Source organism: Scardinius erythrophthalmus (genome assembly GCF_964197995.2).
Source record: "Scardinius erythrophthalmus genome assembly, chromosome: 25".
Taxonomy (NCBI): Eukaryota; Metazoa; Chordata; class Actinopteri; order Cypriniformes; family Leuciscidae; genus Scardinius; species Scardinius erythrophthalmus.
The window spans coordinates 18,969,601-18,985,524 of record NC_138245.1 but is presented as its reverse complement, the minus strand read 5'-3'; the positions used below and the strand labels follow the sequence as shown (position 1 = coordinate 18,985,524).

At 37.8% G+C, this 15,924-nt stretch overlaps 2 protein-coding genes across 3 annotated transcripts in view; both read left to right on the top strand.

Moving 5' to 3' along the window:
* Positions 1-937: 937 nt before the first annotated feature.
* Positions 938-13,486, top strand: ikbke (inhibitor of nuclear factor kappa B kinase subunit epsilon). Of its 2 annotated transcripts, XM_081357993.1 has the most exons (22): positions 938-1,293; positions 1,477-1,559; positions 2,419-2,540; positions 2,633-2,770; positions 3,481-3,616; positions 3,793-3,974; positions 4,164-4,324; positions 4,930-5,040; positions 6,943-7,122; positions 7,401-7,597; positions 8,121-8,179; positions 8,283-8,374; positions 8,506-8,607; positions 8,735-8,795; positions 8,881-8,996; positions 9,587-9,663; positions 10,234-10,273; positions 10,357-10,458; positions 10,828-10,924; positions 11,831-11,922; positions 11,997-12,068; positions 12,151-13,486. In XM_081357993.1, exons 3-22 carry the CDS (start codon positions 2,427-2,429, stop codon positions 12,206-12,208), a joined length of 2,187 nt encoding a protein of 728 aa, XP_081214119.1. In that variant the 5' UTR covers positions 938-1,293; positions 1,477-1,559; positions 2,419-2,426; the 3' UTR covers positions 12,209-13,486. The 2 variants fall into 2 exon arrangements, with proteins under 2 accessions (XP_081214119.1, XP_081214120.1); XM_081357994.1 differs by lacking the exons at positions 11,831-11,922; positions 11,997-12,068; positions 12,151-13,486 and having other exon boundaries at positions 982-1,293; positions 10,357-10,469; positions 10,828-10,890.
* rassf5 (Ras association domain family member 5) overlaps positions 13,482-15,924 on the top strand; it is a 44,068-nt gene continuing 41,625 nt past the window's right edge. The window contains exon 1 of the mRNA XM_081357995.1: positions 13,482-14,334. Within this exon, the coding sequence (XP_081214121.1) occupies positions 13,671-14,334 (664 nt within the window). The 5' untranslated portion in view covers positions 13,482-13,670. The remainder of the gene's footprint in view (positions 14,335-15,924) is intronic.

Below are 15,924 nucleotides of genomic sequence, written 5' to 3'. Positions count from 1 at the left end.
AAAATTATCTTTTTTCCCAATTTTCCCAGCCACTTTCAGTTTTTCATTTTAAATAAAAAATACTTTCTAAACCTGTCTTTGATTAAATGCCATAGTAAAATGTGTAAAGTTTGTATTTTTTGTTAATATCTTTCTCTCTTTTCATTTTAAAATATAAATGGGCATGGATCTCTTTCTGATCCATTTAGAGTCAATCTGAGATGTCTTGTTACAGTGGCTGGCACTAAGCAGTTTTACCTGCCATTACACAAAAACATTCATACAAAGTTTCAAACATTTGTTATTTGTCTTAGCAGCTATAAAGTTTGTAAAAGTGTAAAAGTTTGTCAAACGAGAAAGGGACTATCCCACTACGGCTCCCATTTCCCATGAAGTCTGATTCTGTTTGTTCACTGAAAAAAAAAAAAAAAAAAATAATAATAATATATATATATATATATATATATATATATATATATATATATATATATATATATATATATATATATATATATATATATATATAATTAGGAAACGAGAGAGTATCCACATTTCTTGCTAAGGATAATTATATATATATAAAAATTATGATAATATAATATAATAGGCTATATAATTTTTAAAAAGTATTTATTTGTAACACAAATTGTACACAAGTCAAAGACACTGTCAGAATGTTGCGAAGAACCTGAAAGGGCCTATTGTGTTCTTAAGGAAATTCCAAATATATTTCGAGTGGCCTTAGCTGGAAATATCGACATTTTCTTCCGAAATCTAAGAAAGCTTTGTAAAGAAATTCCTAGAATATGCTAATATAGGTAAAAGTTCCTCGTGTTTTATTTGAACAGAAGTGAGAAATGCTTTTCTAGAGAAGAATGTGCACGTCCCTCCAAGTGCATCATATTGTGATTTATAAGTCATCCATTAGAGGGCGACATAAATATTTTGGTTTGTTGTCACTTTTCTTTTTTTATTATTGTGGACTAAACTGGTTCGTGGTTTGCAAAATAAACGAAATAATATGACCCACAATATAACATTTAAACTTGTGTTATTTTTCCTTTCTAACTTTAGTCTAAAAACATCTACGGAGACACAAATACACCAATAAGTTACCCTTTACCAACGCGATGCACCGAACAAGGAAGTTCCTAACAGAAATGAAAGGAAAGGTGACGGTGACCAAGTTTCCGTCGTGCTACTCGTATAACTTCTACTGGAGGACTGCCAGAGTAATTATTCTGTAGAAAAACTCAAACGGATTGACAAACTCGGATTAAAGTGGAAAATGCGTCGGTATCTAACACACAAATGGTTGGTTTGTTTTTGTATTTTCGTGTGTTGTCAAATCAGAGCGATGACGATGATGATGTTAAGGGGAAATCCTCACACAGTGTATTCAGAGGGTCGGCAGTTTATTCACATATCGTTTTTCTATAAATATTAACTCATTTTCGCAGAAATATTGTGATGTTTTTTCTTACTCTTTGTTTGCAGGTCATTTAGGAAGGAAATGGACCTTATTTGACACTTCTGTTGTGATGCGACTGTTGAGACGTGTTGAGGTCAAACATTCATCGGCAAGTCACTTTTGATTAATACACTCTTTTATCACACTTGATATACGTAGATTGATTCTGTTTACCGTACGTTCAGCACATAAAACACTTAAATCTTAAGTTCTGTAGGATTGTCAAAACTTAACAGACCAGGGTTTCCAGCTAACGTTACATGATTTACATATTACCTGAGCTCAGGTATGCTGCATATGGATGTGTGTGTGTGTGTGTGTGTGTGTGTGTCCATATACAAATGCAGAAGTTCATAACTTACCTAAGCTCAGGTAATATGTAACTCATGTTGCCAATGAAATGTGTATATATATGTTTAGATGTGCAATATTTATTAATGTGTGTGGGTGGGTGGGTGTACAATATATTTTAGTTGGCATTGGCAACATGATTTACATATTAGGCCTTTGGTATTTACCAAAGGTATGATCTTCTGTATATGGACATGTATGGACAAACACACACATACACATGGACACGTGTGTGAACTATATATTTTAATTGGCAACTTGATTTACATATTACCTGGCATTTACCTCAGGTATGAACTTCTGCATATGGACATATATGGACACACACACATATGGACGTGCGTGTGTGTACATATACGTACACACAGACACACGCACATACACTTTTTTGTGTTAAATGTTCAAATAGTTTTTGGTGCCACTGAGAGTACTTTATTAATCCCAATGAATAAAATTGGAGTACCTTTGGGGGGAAAGGTAAAATCATGACAGTATTAAATGAAGTGCAATCATGAGAGCGATTAAATTGTGAGAGCAGTTAAATTAGAGCATTAAATATAAAACTTCGCATTAAATATTTACTGCTTTAGAGGATTTTTTTTTCTTGTCATACACAGATCCGATCATGTCATCCGCTTGTGTCAACACAATGACGGCAAGTACAGCAAGCCACCTTTGGTCCCTGGATGATGTTCTTGGTCAGGGGGCGACAGCCAGCGTCTTCAAAGCACGAAACAAAGTACTTTACCATCAACGCTGATTTCCCAAATCCCTTACAAAAACAGCGCATAGACTTGACATTTCACGGTAAATGACTTTATATTCCTGTAGAAAACAGGTGAGCTGGTGGCCGTGAAGGTCTTTAACTTGGCGAGCTACAATAGGCCGTATGAGGTGCAGCTGAGGGAGTTTGAGATGCTGAAGAGGCTCAATCACATCAACATTGTTAAACTCTTTGCTGTGGAGGAGGTACGTATCTGATGTGGTTTGTGACGCTGTTTAAGAATTTCCAGCTATGATAGAATGCTTTGATGTTTCAGTTTCCTATGATGCATGGTGTCTGGGTCAATTATGGACAACTGTGTGCAAGTTTGTATTGTTTCTATAGAACAGCACACACCAATGGTAGCCTGTTTAATACAGTGAAATGCCAGACATAACCATAAACAAGCATGATGATATTTTTTGCAACCATTCGTATTGCAAAGGGGTTTATGTAGATGTATAAAAAGTTTGGGGTCTGTAAGATTTTTTTTTAGCACAATGGAGTTGTGACTGCTGGAAATTCAGTTTTGCCATCACAGAAATAAATCATAATATTACTGTTTTTACTGTTATTTTTTTTAAATCAAACTATAGTGGTGTAAATGGCAAAGATATAATAATAATTGTAATAGTAATAATAATACAATTTTCATGCTACATATTGTTTTATTGTTGCAGTCTGTGCCAAAAAGTATGTATAAAGCCATTAAAAATCTGTTCTGCATGTTGGTTATAGCCACTTAAAAATAATGTGCATCATATCAGTTAAAAGGCAATATTATTTGATCTTAAAATTACATGAATTGAGACAATTATTTCCAAACATTCTATAAAACTCATATGACTCATCACCTAAAATAGATCTGAAAATGTAATTTTTCAAGCACTACCATTTTTATTCCTGTGCATGTCAGATGCATATGAACCCGAAGCAGAAGGTTTTGGTGATGGAGCTCTGTTCAGGTGGCAGTCTGCTGAACCTGCTGGAGGAGCCTGAGAATGCGTTTGGACTTCCTGAGTCCGAGTTCCTCATCGTATTGCAGTGTGTGGGTAAGAACCGACAGAATAAATTAAGTGTTGGGTATGTAAATAGTAAGATCAGTGGTTCCCAATCAGTACGGTACGTCCAACAACAAGGGTTACATACGTAACCGTGACGTTTCTGCTCTTGTTAGGAGGCATTACTGTGGATAAATTGAGCTTTTCTCCCATTTGCGCATTTACAGTCCAAGGAATGAACCACCTGCGGGAGAATGGAGTAGTGCATAGGGACATCAAACCTGGAAATATCATGAGGCAAGTGGGTGAGGATGGCCGCTCGGTGTACAAGCTGACAGACTTTGGCGCTGCCCGTGAGTTGGAGGACGATGAGAAGTTTATGTCCATATATGGCACAGAGGAATATCTGGTAAGGAGGAAACGCTGGTGAATTGTTTTACAATTGTTCAATAATCTCGCTTCATCTTCTTGTATTTTTTTTAGCCATTCACAGAAAATGCAGCACATCATATCTGAAATGTCATCAGGTGTTTGTTGTGATTCCTGTGATCTGTCTCTGATATAATAACTCTTCATCTGCTGAATTTGTGTGTTTCAGCATCCGGACATGTATGAGCGTGCAGTATTGAGGAAACCTCAGCAGAAAACTTATGGTGTGTCTGTGGATCTGTGGAGCATTGGCGTCACCTTCTACCATGCTGCCGCTGGCAGTCTTCCCTTCATACCATATGGAGGCCCACGCAAAAACAAGAAGATCATGTAAGAAATGGATTTTGAAAAAATTGTTTACTTGGATTTTTTATAATAAATAATATATTAATCATAACTGTAAATTATAGAATAATTGGGTGGCTACTTGGGCGGAGTGATTAGCGCAGCACACGAGACGCCCTGTTGATGGTTCCGTAAACAAAGTAGCCACTCCGCCCAAGTAGCTGTGCTCCTACGCCTAGTGAGAATATAGTTCCCAGTATTTATATGATTAAAAATGGTCTCTGTCTCATATAGCCTTGTTATTTGTACACGCTGTGACTATACAGATCACAACATGTAAATAGGAAAATGTTTGCATTATTTTGTCACTTATTGGGATTAGTATGCTACCTTATCCATTTACATCCAGTCTTTGTGCTAAGCTAGGCTAGCGGTGGGTGCGTCAAATAACACTTACAGAACGCACAGAAATGAAAAAGATATGGACTTATCTAACTCTGGGGGATACTGTGAATAAGCTAAAGTCCCAAAAAGTCTGTGTTCCTTTAAAAATAAGCATAAACTCTCTAACCCTGTGTGATGTTTTGAATTTCTATTTGCATTAGACTTATTTTTGTGCTATTTTCGGTGGCTTTTGGTGCTCTTCCCAGGTACAAGATCACGACAGAGAAGCCAGAGGGAGCCATAGCAGGTGTGCAGAAGGTGGAAGACGGACCCATTGAATGGAGCTACCAACTGCCACACTTTTGCCAACTCTCAGAGTGAGTTACTTTATGCGCAAGTGTGTTAAACATTGAAGACAGACAGTAGTGGGAAAGATATTGCAAATGGACCTCAGTCAGCAATGTTATATTATTTATTGTATGCAAATGAAAATGAGTTTGTGAGGGGAAAATACCATTCTTTCAATATGTTTTTCTGGATTAAGGTCCTAATTTTTTGTCCACTGGAATTTTTTTCAAAATTATTGATCAACACCAAGGTCCACAATATTTCAAACCCATTACACAGATTTATTTTCATTTACCTCAAATGAAAAAAGTCACATCTACTGTGTGGAATACACTACACACCTAGATATTTGCCACAATTTACAGTCTGGATGACTCTATGCTAGTTGCTGAAAGTCAGAGCCAGTCTGCGTTTTTTGGGTAGTCGGAGTTGACTGATTTTACAGTTTTCAATTGTCAAGCATCTCATAGCAGCAAGGTGCATGTTTCTGCGTGAGTTTGTTGTGTTCGGAACAACTTCTAAAGTCTGTTATTGTGGGATCCTAAGTCGTTTAGTGTATGATGCAAAGTTTTTCTTGTTTGCTTTTTGCATGCTTTTATTCATCATGATTAACATGCTTGAAAGAACACTGTTCTTTTCTGTAAGTTTCTTAAAGGGATAGTTCACCCAAAAATGAAAATTCTGTCAGTAGTTACTCACCCTCATGTTGTTCCAACCCCGTAAGACCTTCGTTCATCTTCGAAACACAAATTAAGATATTTTTGATTAAATCTGAGTGCTGTCTCACTCCTCCATAGACTTCTAAGGGACTGAAACTTGCTGGCCCAGAAAAGTTATTAAAGAGATCGTTAATATGACCAGCGTCGGCCAATAGTGAGCCTACGTGGTGACGTGCAACACTGACGCGCTGCGCAAAAACACTACGTTAACTCACTTGACACAGAGAGAAGGAAATGAATAGTGGAATAAAGTCATTATTTTTGTTTTTTTTTAGCGCGCAAAAAGTATTCTCGTCGCTTGATAAACTTAAGATTAAGCCACTGTAGTCACTTGGACTATATTAACGATCTCTTTAATAACTTTTCTGAGCCAGCAAGTTTCAGTCCCTTAGAAGTCTATGGAGGAGTGAGACAACTCTCAGATTTAATCAAAAATATCTTAATTTGTGTTCCGAAGATGAACGAAAGTCTTACGGGGTTGGAACAACATGAGGGTGAGTAATTACTGACAGAATTTTCATTTTTGGGTGAACTAACCCTTTAAGGGCTTTTCAAACTGCGCTTAAACCCGGGTTATAGTTGTTCTAAATCGCTTTTAACCCCAGGCAGAAAAACGTTTCACACTTCTAATTAAGAAGCTGTGTTAGCACTGCTTTTTACCTGGGTTTACCTTGCTTTGGAGCAGTGTTAGCACCGCTTTCGATGCGGTGTTATAATGTCATGGCTAGATGCTTAGCAACCGACACCCAATCACATGATATTCACATGCTTTGGATGGCCACAGAAACACTGCCTTTTGGAGGGGAAGGAATGGTGAGTGAAAATGCGTCAATTAAAGTGAAGAAGAGACCATTTAATTTTTATCTTTATAGTCCAAAAAGTCCATTCAGGAAATATTTAATAGCAGTTGGAAATACAGTATATACCATGAAGTTGCACAGTGCTAGAGCCTTTATGTAAACCGGTTGTGTGCTACGTTTTTCCAGACACTGACACCACAAATAACAATGTTATCCCAGGGTTTAGGAATGTGCAAGTGTGAAACGTCAACATATGAATTCCCATGAGTAATTGTTAACGTTGGGTAAATTATAAGCAGTGTGAAATGAGAAGCAAGAATACTTAGGAATCTGTTGACCCGGGGTTTAACTATTTCTAGTGGGCCTTTAGAGTTCAGGAGCAGTTTACCAATGGCTCTGTATCTTTTTGTAGGGGTTTGAAGACTCAACTGATCCCAGTGTTGGCCAGCATACTGGAGGCCAATCAGGAGAAATGTTGGGACTTTGTCCAGTTTTTTGCTGCTACCACTGATATCCTGAACCGCATCACTGTCCACATCTTCTCTCTCCAGCAGGCCACAACACACAGCATCTACATCCACTTTCACAACACGTATGTGTGCTCTGAGAAAAGAGATTCCTTATCTGTTTACTGCAACTAAACTACTGTGACGTTACAATGTGGACTATTTTTTTTTTCTTTTTAAGTTACTGTATATGAAAATTCAGTTTCTCAATATAGTGTAAATATAGATGCCATTTGGTCGTAGGTTGTAAATCCATTTAAAAATGATTTTCTACAATGGAGGTATGAATGAGGGTGCAATTTTTTTTCTGAATGACTTTTCACAGTGCCTCCGAAATATATATTTTCTTGTTGTTCTCCTCAAGGGTCTCAATCTTTTTTGAGGATGTTCAGGCCCAAACTGGAATTGAACCTGCGGCTCAACAGTACCTGTTTCAGGGTCATCCTCTCATATTGGAGCCGAGCATGAAAGTAGTAAACCTTCCTCCCACCAGTCCAGACCGCCCTATCATTCTGATCAGCCGACGACCAGAGAAATTAGAAGGACATCCATACAGAGAACGTAAGGACACAATAAATTTGATTTTTTTCTTTCTCTTATGAGACGTTTTATGAACACTTTAAAGGGATACTCCACTTTAAAATGAAAATTCTGTCATCATATACTCACCCTCATGTTGTTTCAAACCTGTAAGAATTTCTTTCTTCTGCTGAACACAAAGGAAGATATTTAGAAGAATATCAGTAACCAGACAGTTTCTGGTCCCATTGACTTCCATAGTATATTATTTTTCCTACTATGGGAGTCAATGGGACCAGAAACTGTCTGGTTACTGATATTCTTCTAAATATCTTCCTTTCTGTTCAGCAGAAGAAAGAAATTCTTACAGGTTTGAAACAACATGAGGGTGAGTATATGATGACAGAATTTTCATTTTAAAGTGGAGTATCCCTTTTAGATGTTTGCGTGAGTATTACATTTATATTTTTCAATTTAATGTATTTTTACAAATAATGAGAGGTTGCATGGTCTCCTTCCCTTCTTTATTCTTCCACCATCCCTTCTATTTTCATCTGTTCTGTAGCTGAAGCCCCCGCCATGCCTACAAAGTTTGACGTCATGGCAGATTACACTTTCTCCAAGGTAAGCAAGCCTCTTTTGTTTTTATCTTTGGTGCTTATTTTTGGTGGACATTATAACACTATTATCCCTAAACCTCACACTGTTGTTTTTGTTCCTCCTAAAGAGCATTGTTGGGGTCATTCATCAGTACCTGCGTATAGCTCGCTCATTGCAGAAGTACAGAGAACTGATTCTGCAGGGGTTCTATAGCTACATGTGAGTGCTAATATTATCAGTGTTCTGCATGCGTCACTATCCTGATAAATATTGCCACAAGAAAACAACACCAATTACGGGATTACTTTGACATTTTAGTGTGTCCAATAACAATATTCTTGACTTTTCAGTGAAAACATAGGCTTTGAATGCAGTAATGTGGCGCACAGGATTGCCATGGTGAATATGAAGCTGCTTTCTTCTATCAGCACAGAGGAGCGTCTCAATCGGTTGTAAGAATTCGCATACTGAATATGTGTTTAAATAAAGCTTATTAAACTACAGTAAGCATTAGTTTCATGATATTATGTTGTAAGGTTGTTATTTAGTGATGGACATCTCTTCGTTCTTCCCAACCAGCACTCAGACGTTTGCACATGAGTTTCCTGAATTTATAGAGAATAAGAAGCAGCTCCCACTGGTAAGAGTTGTTGTGAAATGTGTATTGAATAAATGAATTAGAATGTGCCGTAGTTTGCATCCTTGAGGTTTATCATTGTATGTAGATAGAAGAGGATTTGCAGCGAATGTACAGCGCTGGAATCAGAGAGTTCCAGAATCAACTACAGCACCTGCATGTGATGCTGTCTAAACACTCTGAGACACTGGCCCAGGATAAGAGGTCAGTTGGGGGTGGGAAATTATACAGTTTATGATTTTCATACTCTTTCATCACAGTATTAAATCATTATGCTGGTGCCAAGTTTATTTTGATTTATAAAACATTGAAACTAAATTTCAATACAATTGATGGTGTTAACATTTAAAATATTGTTGTTTAACATGTTACTCAATATTTAATATACATTATTTAACACATATTTATTTATTTGTATGGATTCAAGCTATTAATTAGCTAACTTTTTCATCCAGTACCATAACATTTAAGCACAACATTTATCCAAATGTTGATTTAAAAATGAGCTTATTCTGGAAATTAATAAACATATTACATACCATACGTAACAAACACACACACACGCATTATTTAAGATTTATAAATTATTTAAGATTAAAAAACATTCATATAATATTCTACTGGAAATGGTTGATCAAGCTCTATTAATTTAGCATATTATTATGGAAGGTTATGACATACAATTATAAATAATTATTAAAATAATAAAATAAATAAATCAAATGAATTATTAATACAGTGATTCTTTACATTTTTAATACAGTAATAATGAAAATAATTTACCTTTAATGCAGCATCCAGAAGATGGAGGTTTTGTCAGGGAAAATTGTTGCAGTTCATCAGCAGTATTACAAAGACCGAGTGACAGGAAGTAAGTGGAAGCATGTTTTTCCTGTCATAACAATATAACATAACACAAAACAAATTCATGACACCTGTTGTCAAAAAGGTCTGAATTTCTGCAGATTACATAAAGGCTATAAACCCATGATAAAAGTTCTTCTCAACCAGTCTGTGGCTTTAGGACTCTTAACAAAAAATCCACTGAACTCTGTGAATGTACTGTATATTAGGCAGTGACCCATTTCTGTCACTCGCAGTCCTGGAAGCTGGACGTGGAGTTTCATGAGTGGAGCCAGTTGCTGAGATTAGTGAGATTAGTTTCAGTGGTGCTTGTACCCGCTGCAGGGAGAGGAGGCACTGTTGTGCTGTCTTATCTGACAGCAAGGACCATTCCAGACAGGCAAGCATGGAGACAGAAGAATAGAACTCCCCTTTCTGCCTGGCTGCATTGATAATGTTAGATATGACTCTGCAGAGAAGCCAGTCAGCGAAAATAGAGCTTATCTTGAGCAATCACACAAAAAAGAACTACGCTATTGGGTTGAAGTTTTTGAACATTTTCTCTGACTGCTGCTAATCCATTCACTTTCTGTCCCAGAGCTCAGCTATAATGACGAACAGATTCACAAGTTTGAGAAGTAAGTATTAAACACCTGGAGCATCTTGAATGAGTGTCTGTTCTCACGGTAATTAAACTGAGAAACTGCTATATTCTGCCCAGGCTCAATCTGTCTTCATACATAAAGAAAGTCAAGACTTTATTCAAGGATGACTGTTTGCAGAAGTACCTGGATGTTCTGATGGCTGCTGGGAGCTGGAACAGGTAAGACAGAGGTCAGATGAGTAAGAGCATGCCATTTAATCACTTATGATGACTGATAGCAGCATGCAGTAAATATTCTTTGCATTTGTACATTTAATTAGTTGGCATGGATTTTTCATCTGAAGGGACTTTTAGTGCCAGTACAGACTTGTTCATGTGTACAATAACAGATCAGCAGCATTATAATCTCAGGAAATCTTGTTTCCAGTCTCCAGAGATTCTTAGTCTTCCCAACATATAACTAACCTCTGTGTTAGCAGCTTCCACTTAAATCAAACACATTTCACACACTATTCATTACTGACACTGTTTTTATGGCTTGGCAATCCCATACATATTTCAATGACCATGTGAGTCTTATTTCTACAGAGTTCTCTATGAGATTCAGACAAGTCTAGAACATTTTGGTGGTGTCCTGCGGCAGAGAATGGGGGATCTGCATGTGTGTGAGGCCCAGCAGAACAAGGTCAGCCCTCTGATTCCCACAGAATACACACATAGTCTGTCTTTAGCCCTCTTCAGGCATGACTAGTTGTCCCTAAGGAGGTTACGTGAATTTTGTGCCTCACAGACTCGCTTTGTGATTTTAATCCCGTCCAAAATGAACATGGCTGTGTTTTTCTCATAAAAAAAAATTACACCACAAATTTGTTGGCTCAATCCCATCTGGAAAAGAATGTAAGGGCAGAATTTAATTTTTTCACAGCAGTTCTCCTCATTTACTTACACCTTAGTTGAACTACAACTAAATACTGCTTTGTGCAAAGCGACTATCGCTGTATCTGAATATGCCTATACTTCCTTACTATATAGTTGGCGAAAAACAGTATATGAGCCAAGTAGTTGGTAGATAAGTACCCGGATGATCTAGTTCCACCGAGATTCTAAAGCGCGCATTCAGTGGACAGTTTACTATCCCACGAGGCCACTGGAGAGGATTTGTGAATTTAAGTGAAGCTATGCAACTGATGACGTATGTCATGTGACATTGACAACATGGCAGATGTAGTATGTCCGAATTTCATTCATACTATATAGAACATACTATTTTTAACGGTTGCAAAGAAAGTTTCAAACCAAATGTACTACCTACTATATAGTATGCGATTTTGGACGCAGCATATGGATTTTTATGGAGATTTTTGCAAACTTTCTGGGTGAAATCAGTTTCAGTTCATTTAGTTCTGCCATCACTTCTAATCAACTTCCAAGGATTCTCGTTCCCAAGGCTTAACTCCTTCCCTCAATTCACATTTTTCTGTCTAAACCAATTGAATTGATCTATTCAAGTTTGACTTTTATACCTGATCGTCAGAGAGCTTGGATTGAAAGTAACCTGACCACCTTCCCTTCCTCTTCTCCACCTTCGCAGGTTCTTGACAGAGTTGTGTTAAGAGCTCTCCACCAGCCAATAGGAGCTGAGGGGGTGGATGGACCGAAAAAAGATGAGCTCATGATTCTCAAGTATGTCATTGTAATGAAGATGAGACAGCATTTATCAATTCCAACAAAAATATAAATAATGAAATTGTTTCCAGAATGAACAGATTAAAGGATGAGATGGAGGCTGTGGCACGGGAGCTGCAGAATAACAACAATATGATAGAAAGGTATGGTGTTTAGCTGCAAGTGCTACTATTATTGCGTACACTAGAAAAATCCTTTGAAATTTAACAAGACATCTTTTTTAAGCCTTTCTGTAGTTACTTCTACACTTCCAGTGGACACAAAAATACCTCAACCCAACTGACCATGAAGACCTCAAAGAATACAGAATGCAACGCAATGTCACAGAGCCCAGATCTCTGAGCTAAAAGGAAAGAGAAAGCAAAACAAATACAAACAGGCACCACAAAACTGTCCTTATTTAAACCTCTCTAACCCTAAACAACAGATTAATGGCTATTACCAGGGAAGGCAGCTGAAATTGCATGATGTGTTCTGAGGTTCAAAGAGGTAACTACACATTTTGTCAAGTCAGTGTTAATGTAGTTACTGCATTTTTCTAGTAAGTATGGATTTACACTGCCAAGAAAAAAGAAATATAGATCAGTTGTAACTACTAGCTACATCAGTTTTCCTGAGTAATCTTGAGGCTTAAATATTGATGGCACTGTGCATTCAGCTGACAATAATAGTGTCATTATTGCACAGCCATGGAATAAAGAGAGAGGTGTTTAATCTGCCCTGTGTAATCGATTCTGGTTTTGAGAGATAACTGCAATAATTTAATTAGCCTATTAATCACAGCAGCTTAATCACAAAACACGGAGCTCCAAAGAAAGTTTTGTTTGTTTTAGAGTATTCAACTGGGCTTCTGAAAAATGTGAATCGTGCAAAGATTATCATCCTACAAATACTGAGTCAACAGACTCGTGTTACTACTTGAAGTGAAAGTAAATTTTTGTTGGGTGGGTTCTGATGTCACATTATGGGGAATTCCTTGTGCTGGGGGGAACTGTGGTGACCTTACAGAGACCACATTGTGGTTCCGTTTTTAAGTTTGTTTTGTTTTGTCATGGAATTTTATTAACTTACCATTTTGGCAGTTTGCAAATAGATTTGTTAATGTTTTGTATTTTTTTAAGATCTTCATTTTCTAGAGTAATTGGAAATTTGCAGACTCTGCACTAATACAATGTTTAACAATTGATGAAACTTACATTTTTAGTTAAAATCATTTTAAGTTTAAACAATCTAATAAATGATACAAATTATATGCTATGTAATGAATATAGACTAAAAGCATTTGCATGTATGAATGTATGTATGACACAGTGGATATGAAAAAGTCTACACACTCCTGTTAAAATAGATGTTTTTTTATGGAAAAAGCGAAATAAAGATAAAATCATGGGCTGAAGCTGAACTGACCTCAGCTGATCAGTGACACTTCTTTTTAGAGCTACTTTACAGCAAAATAGAATTCTGTTTGCATCATTGAACCTTTATTTTTCTGTTTATCCCTGTAAAGCTGCTTTGAAACAATCTGTATTGTATAAAGCGATATATAAAAAAAGGTGAATTGACTAGAAGAGTGGAATAAGAGAAGTGATCGTGAGATCATGAGTCTGTGAGGGGCAGGCTCGCGCACGCCCGCTATTCTAGTGACATTTAAAGCGCGCGGCTGGTTCAGTGTGCACGTCACACGCTCGCCGCTGGCGCTTCAATTTAGTTTGTATTCAGCGCACATACAACTACTGCCGAAAGGCATGGCGTCCGTTACTTTAGGACAGCACCCTGCTCAACACCACCTCGACCCGGATCAGCAACTTCTCCACAAACTGAAGTCGAGCGAAAGAAAGAAATTCTCGCGTAAATGGTCGCTGGAGAAGATCATGCGAAACAGAGCGAGTGATGTGGACAGCGCGAGAGCCGCAGTCTCAGCATCGCTCCTGTTATTCAATCACGAGCCGCCTTCAGCATCACACAACCGAGGCACTAGTGCTGGTTCGCCACGTAGTAATATGGACGGATCTGTAGTGGACATGGACCGAGAGAACGCTAACAATAACAACGGGATATTTCGCAGACACAGCGCCGGGAGCCGGAGAAGCTCCGTGAAGGACACGGCAAAGATCCACGCGTCTTCATCACCGCAAGAAGTTCGCAATTCGTCGCCGCGGTCTAACTTAAGCTGCTCGCCAGACGAACTGGAGGGACTGCAGATCGACAGGCTGACACAGGCACGGTCAGGAGTGGTGAAGATGCGGAGCGAGCCTCTGAGGATGGAGGCATGGTCCATCTTCACCCCGAGAGATCCGAGGGTGAAGGCGGAGAGGGGAGAGGGCCACATCTTCACCTCCAGGAGGCTGAGTCAGGACTGGTGCGACGCCTGCAGCCATCAGATCAACAGCACTGCACTCAAGTGTCAAAGTAAGAGACGGCTATCTCCTCACCTCACGAACGATAGATAGATAGATAGATAGATAGATAGATAGATAGATAGATAGATAGATAGATAGATAGATAGATAGATAGATAGATAGATAGATAGATGGATGGGTAGATGGATGGATGGATGGATGGATGGGTGGATAGACAGATGAATGGATGGACTGATGGGGGATAGATACTCTAGAATGAACTGATGATAGATGGATGGACTGAGAGGTAGAGAGATAAACAGCTTATTTATCATTGTGTTTTCAGTATACTGATACTTTTATATAATAAAATAAAGATGGATTGCATAGACGAATGATCAGATAGATAGATAGATAAGAAGATGGATAGATAGATAGATGGATAGGTGAATGGATTGACAGATTGATGAACCGATGGATGGTTAGAAATATGGATGGGTGGAGAGAGTTGGATGGATGGATGAATGGATTGATAAATTAAAGATGGATTGATGCATAGATGAATGATCAGATAGATAGATAGATAGATAGATAGATAGATGAATGAACAGACGGATGTTAGATGAATAGATAGAGGATGGAGGGATTGATGGGTTAAGAGGGATGGATGAATGGATAGATAAATGCCAGATGGATTGATAATCATGATCATGAATGGATGAAAAGACGGATTGTTAGAGGAATAGATGTATGGATGGATGGATGGATGGATGGGGGATAGATAGTGTAGAATGAACTTATTATAGATGTATGGACTGAAAGTTAAAGAGATAAACAGTTTATGCTTATTTATCATTATGTTTTCAGTTTACTGATACTTTTATATCAGAAACATGAGATAGCCTAGTTAGCCTAGTTGTGAAACAAGAAAGAAAAATGACAGAGAAGAGAAACACTGACAAAAGTCCATAATGTTTTTATAGTACACAAGTGTTGGTTTTGCTGGAATTTCTTTGCTAAAGGGGTTGTTTGTATGGCTCCAGTGTTATAGGAACTTCCAGTTTGTTTAATTAAGATGAAGCATGCTGATACATGTGGTGGTTCAGGGAGGATGAGGGGGGAGTTCCCAGTAGAGGTCATTGTTTGTTTTTCTGTTTCATTATTTGTCATATTTGATTAGTTGTAGGCCTATATGAAGGGGGAAGGTGGGATTCTGATGACCCCCTCCAAATCACTGGGGATTCTCAAATGAATACTGTGACTTTTCTTGCTAGTAGAGATAGGAATGACTAACATTTGAAGCATGCGAGTTACACTTGAATGCACCTAAATTCTTGAATTATTTAGGATTTTTCTTAATCTTAGAGGTACTTGCTACCTCTCTTTGCGTGATTTGCCTGTGCTCTGGCATTGCTGTTGCACCATTGTTGCTTGCTGCACTCCACTGTCCAATCATGCACTTCAGTTAATTCAATTATTAAATCTTCTTTTTGCTTTAAAGGACAGCTGTTTCTCTTAAGCGGCGTTTCTTAATGGCAGAAACCTCTGTTATATAAATAAAACTTCCTTGAACAGATTTGTAAAAGAGAGCTGGAATCAAGTGCTGTTTAATTTAGTATGATATACAGAAATGAATCTGTGAATGATGTAGAATACAATG

Coding starts and splice junctions, on each gene's coding strand:
- ikbke (XM_081357993.1), top strand. CDS start 2,427: ATGTCATCCGCTTGTGTCAACACAATGACGGCAAGTACAGCAAGCCAC. Junction 5,041..6,942: donor CACTTTTGCCAACTCTCAGA/GTGAGTTACTTT, acceptor ATCTTTTTGTAG/GGGTTTGAAGACTCAACTGA. Junction 10,925..11,830: donor GTGAGGCCCAGCAGAACAAG/GTCAGCCCTCTG, acceptor CCACCTTCGCAG/GTTCTTGACAGAGTTGTGTT.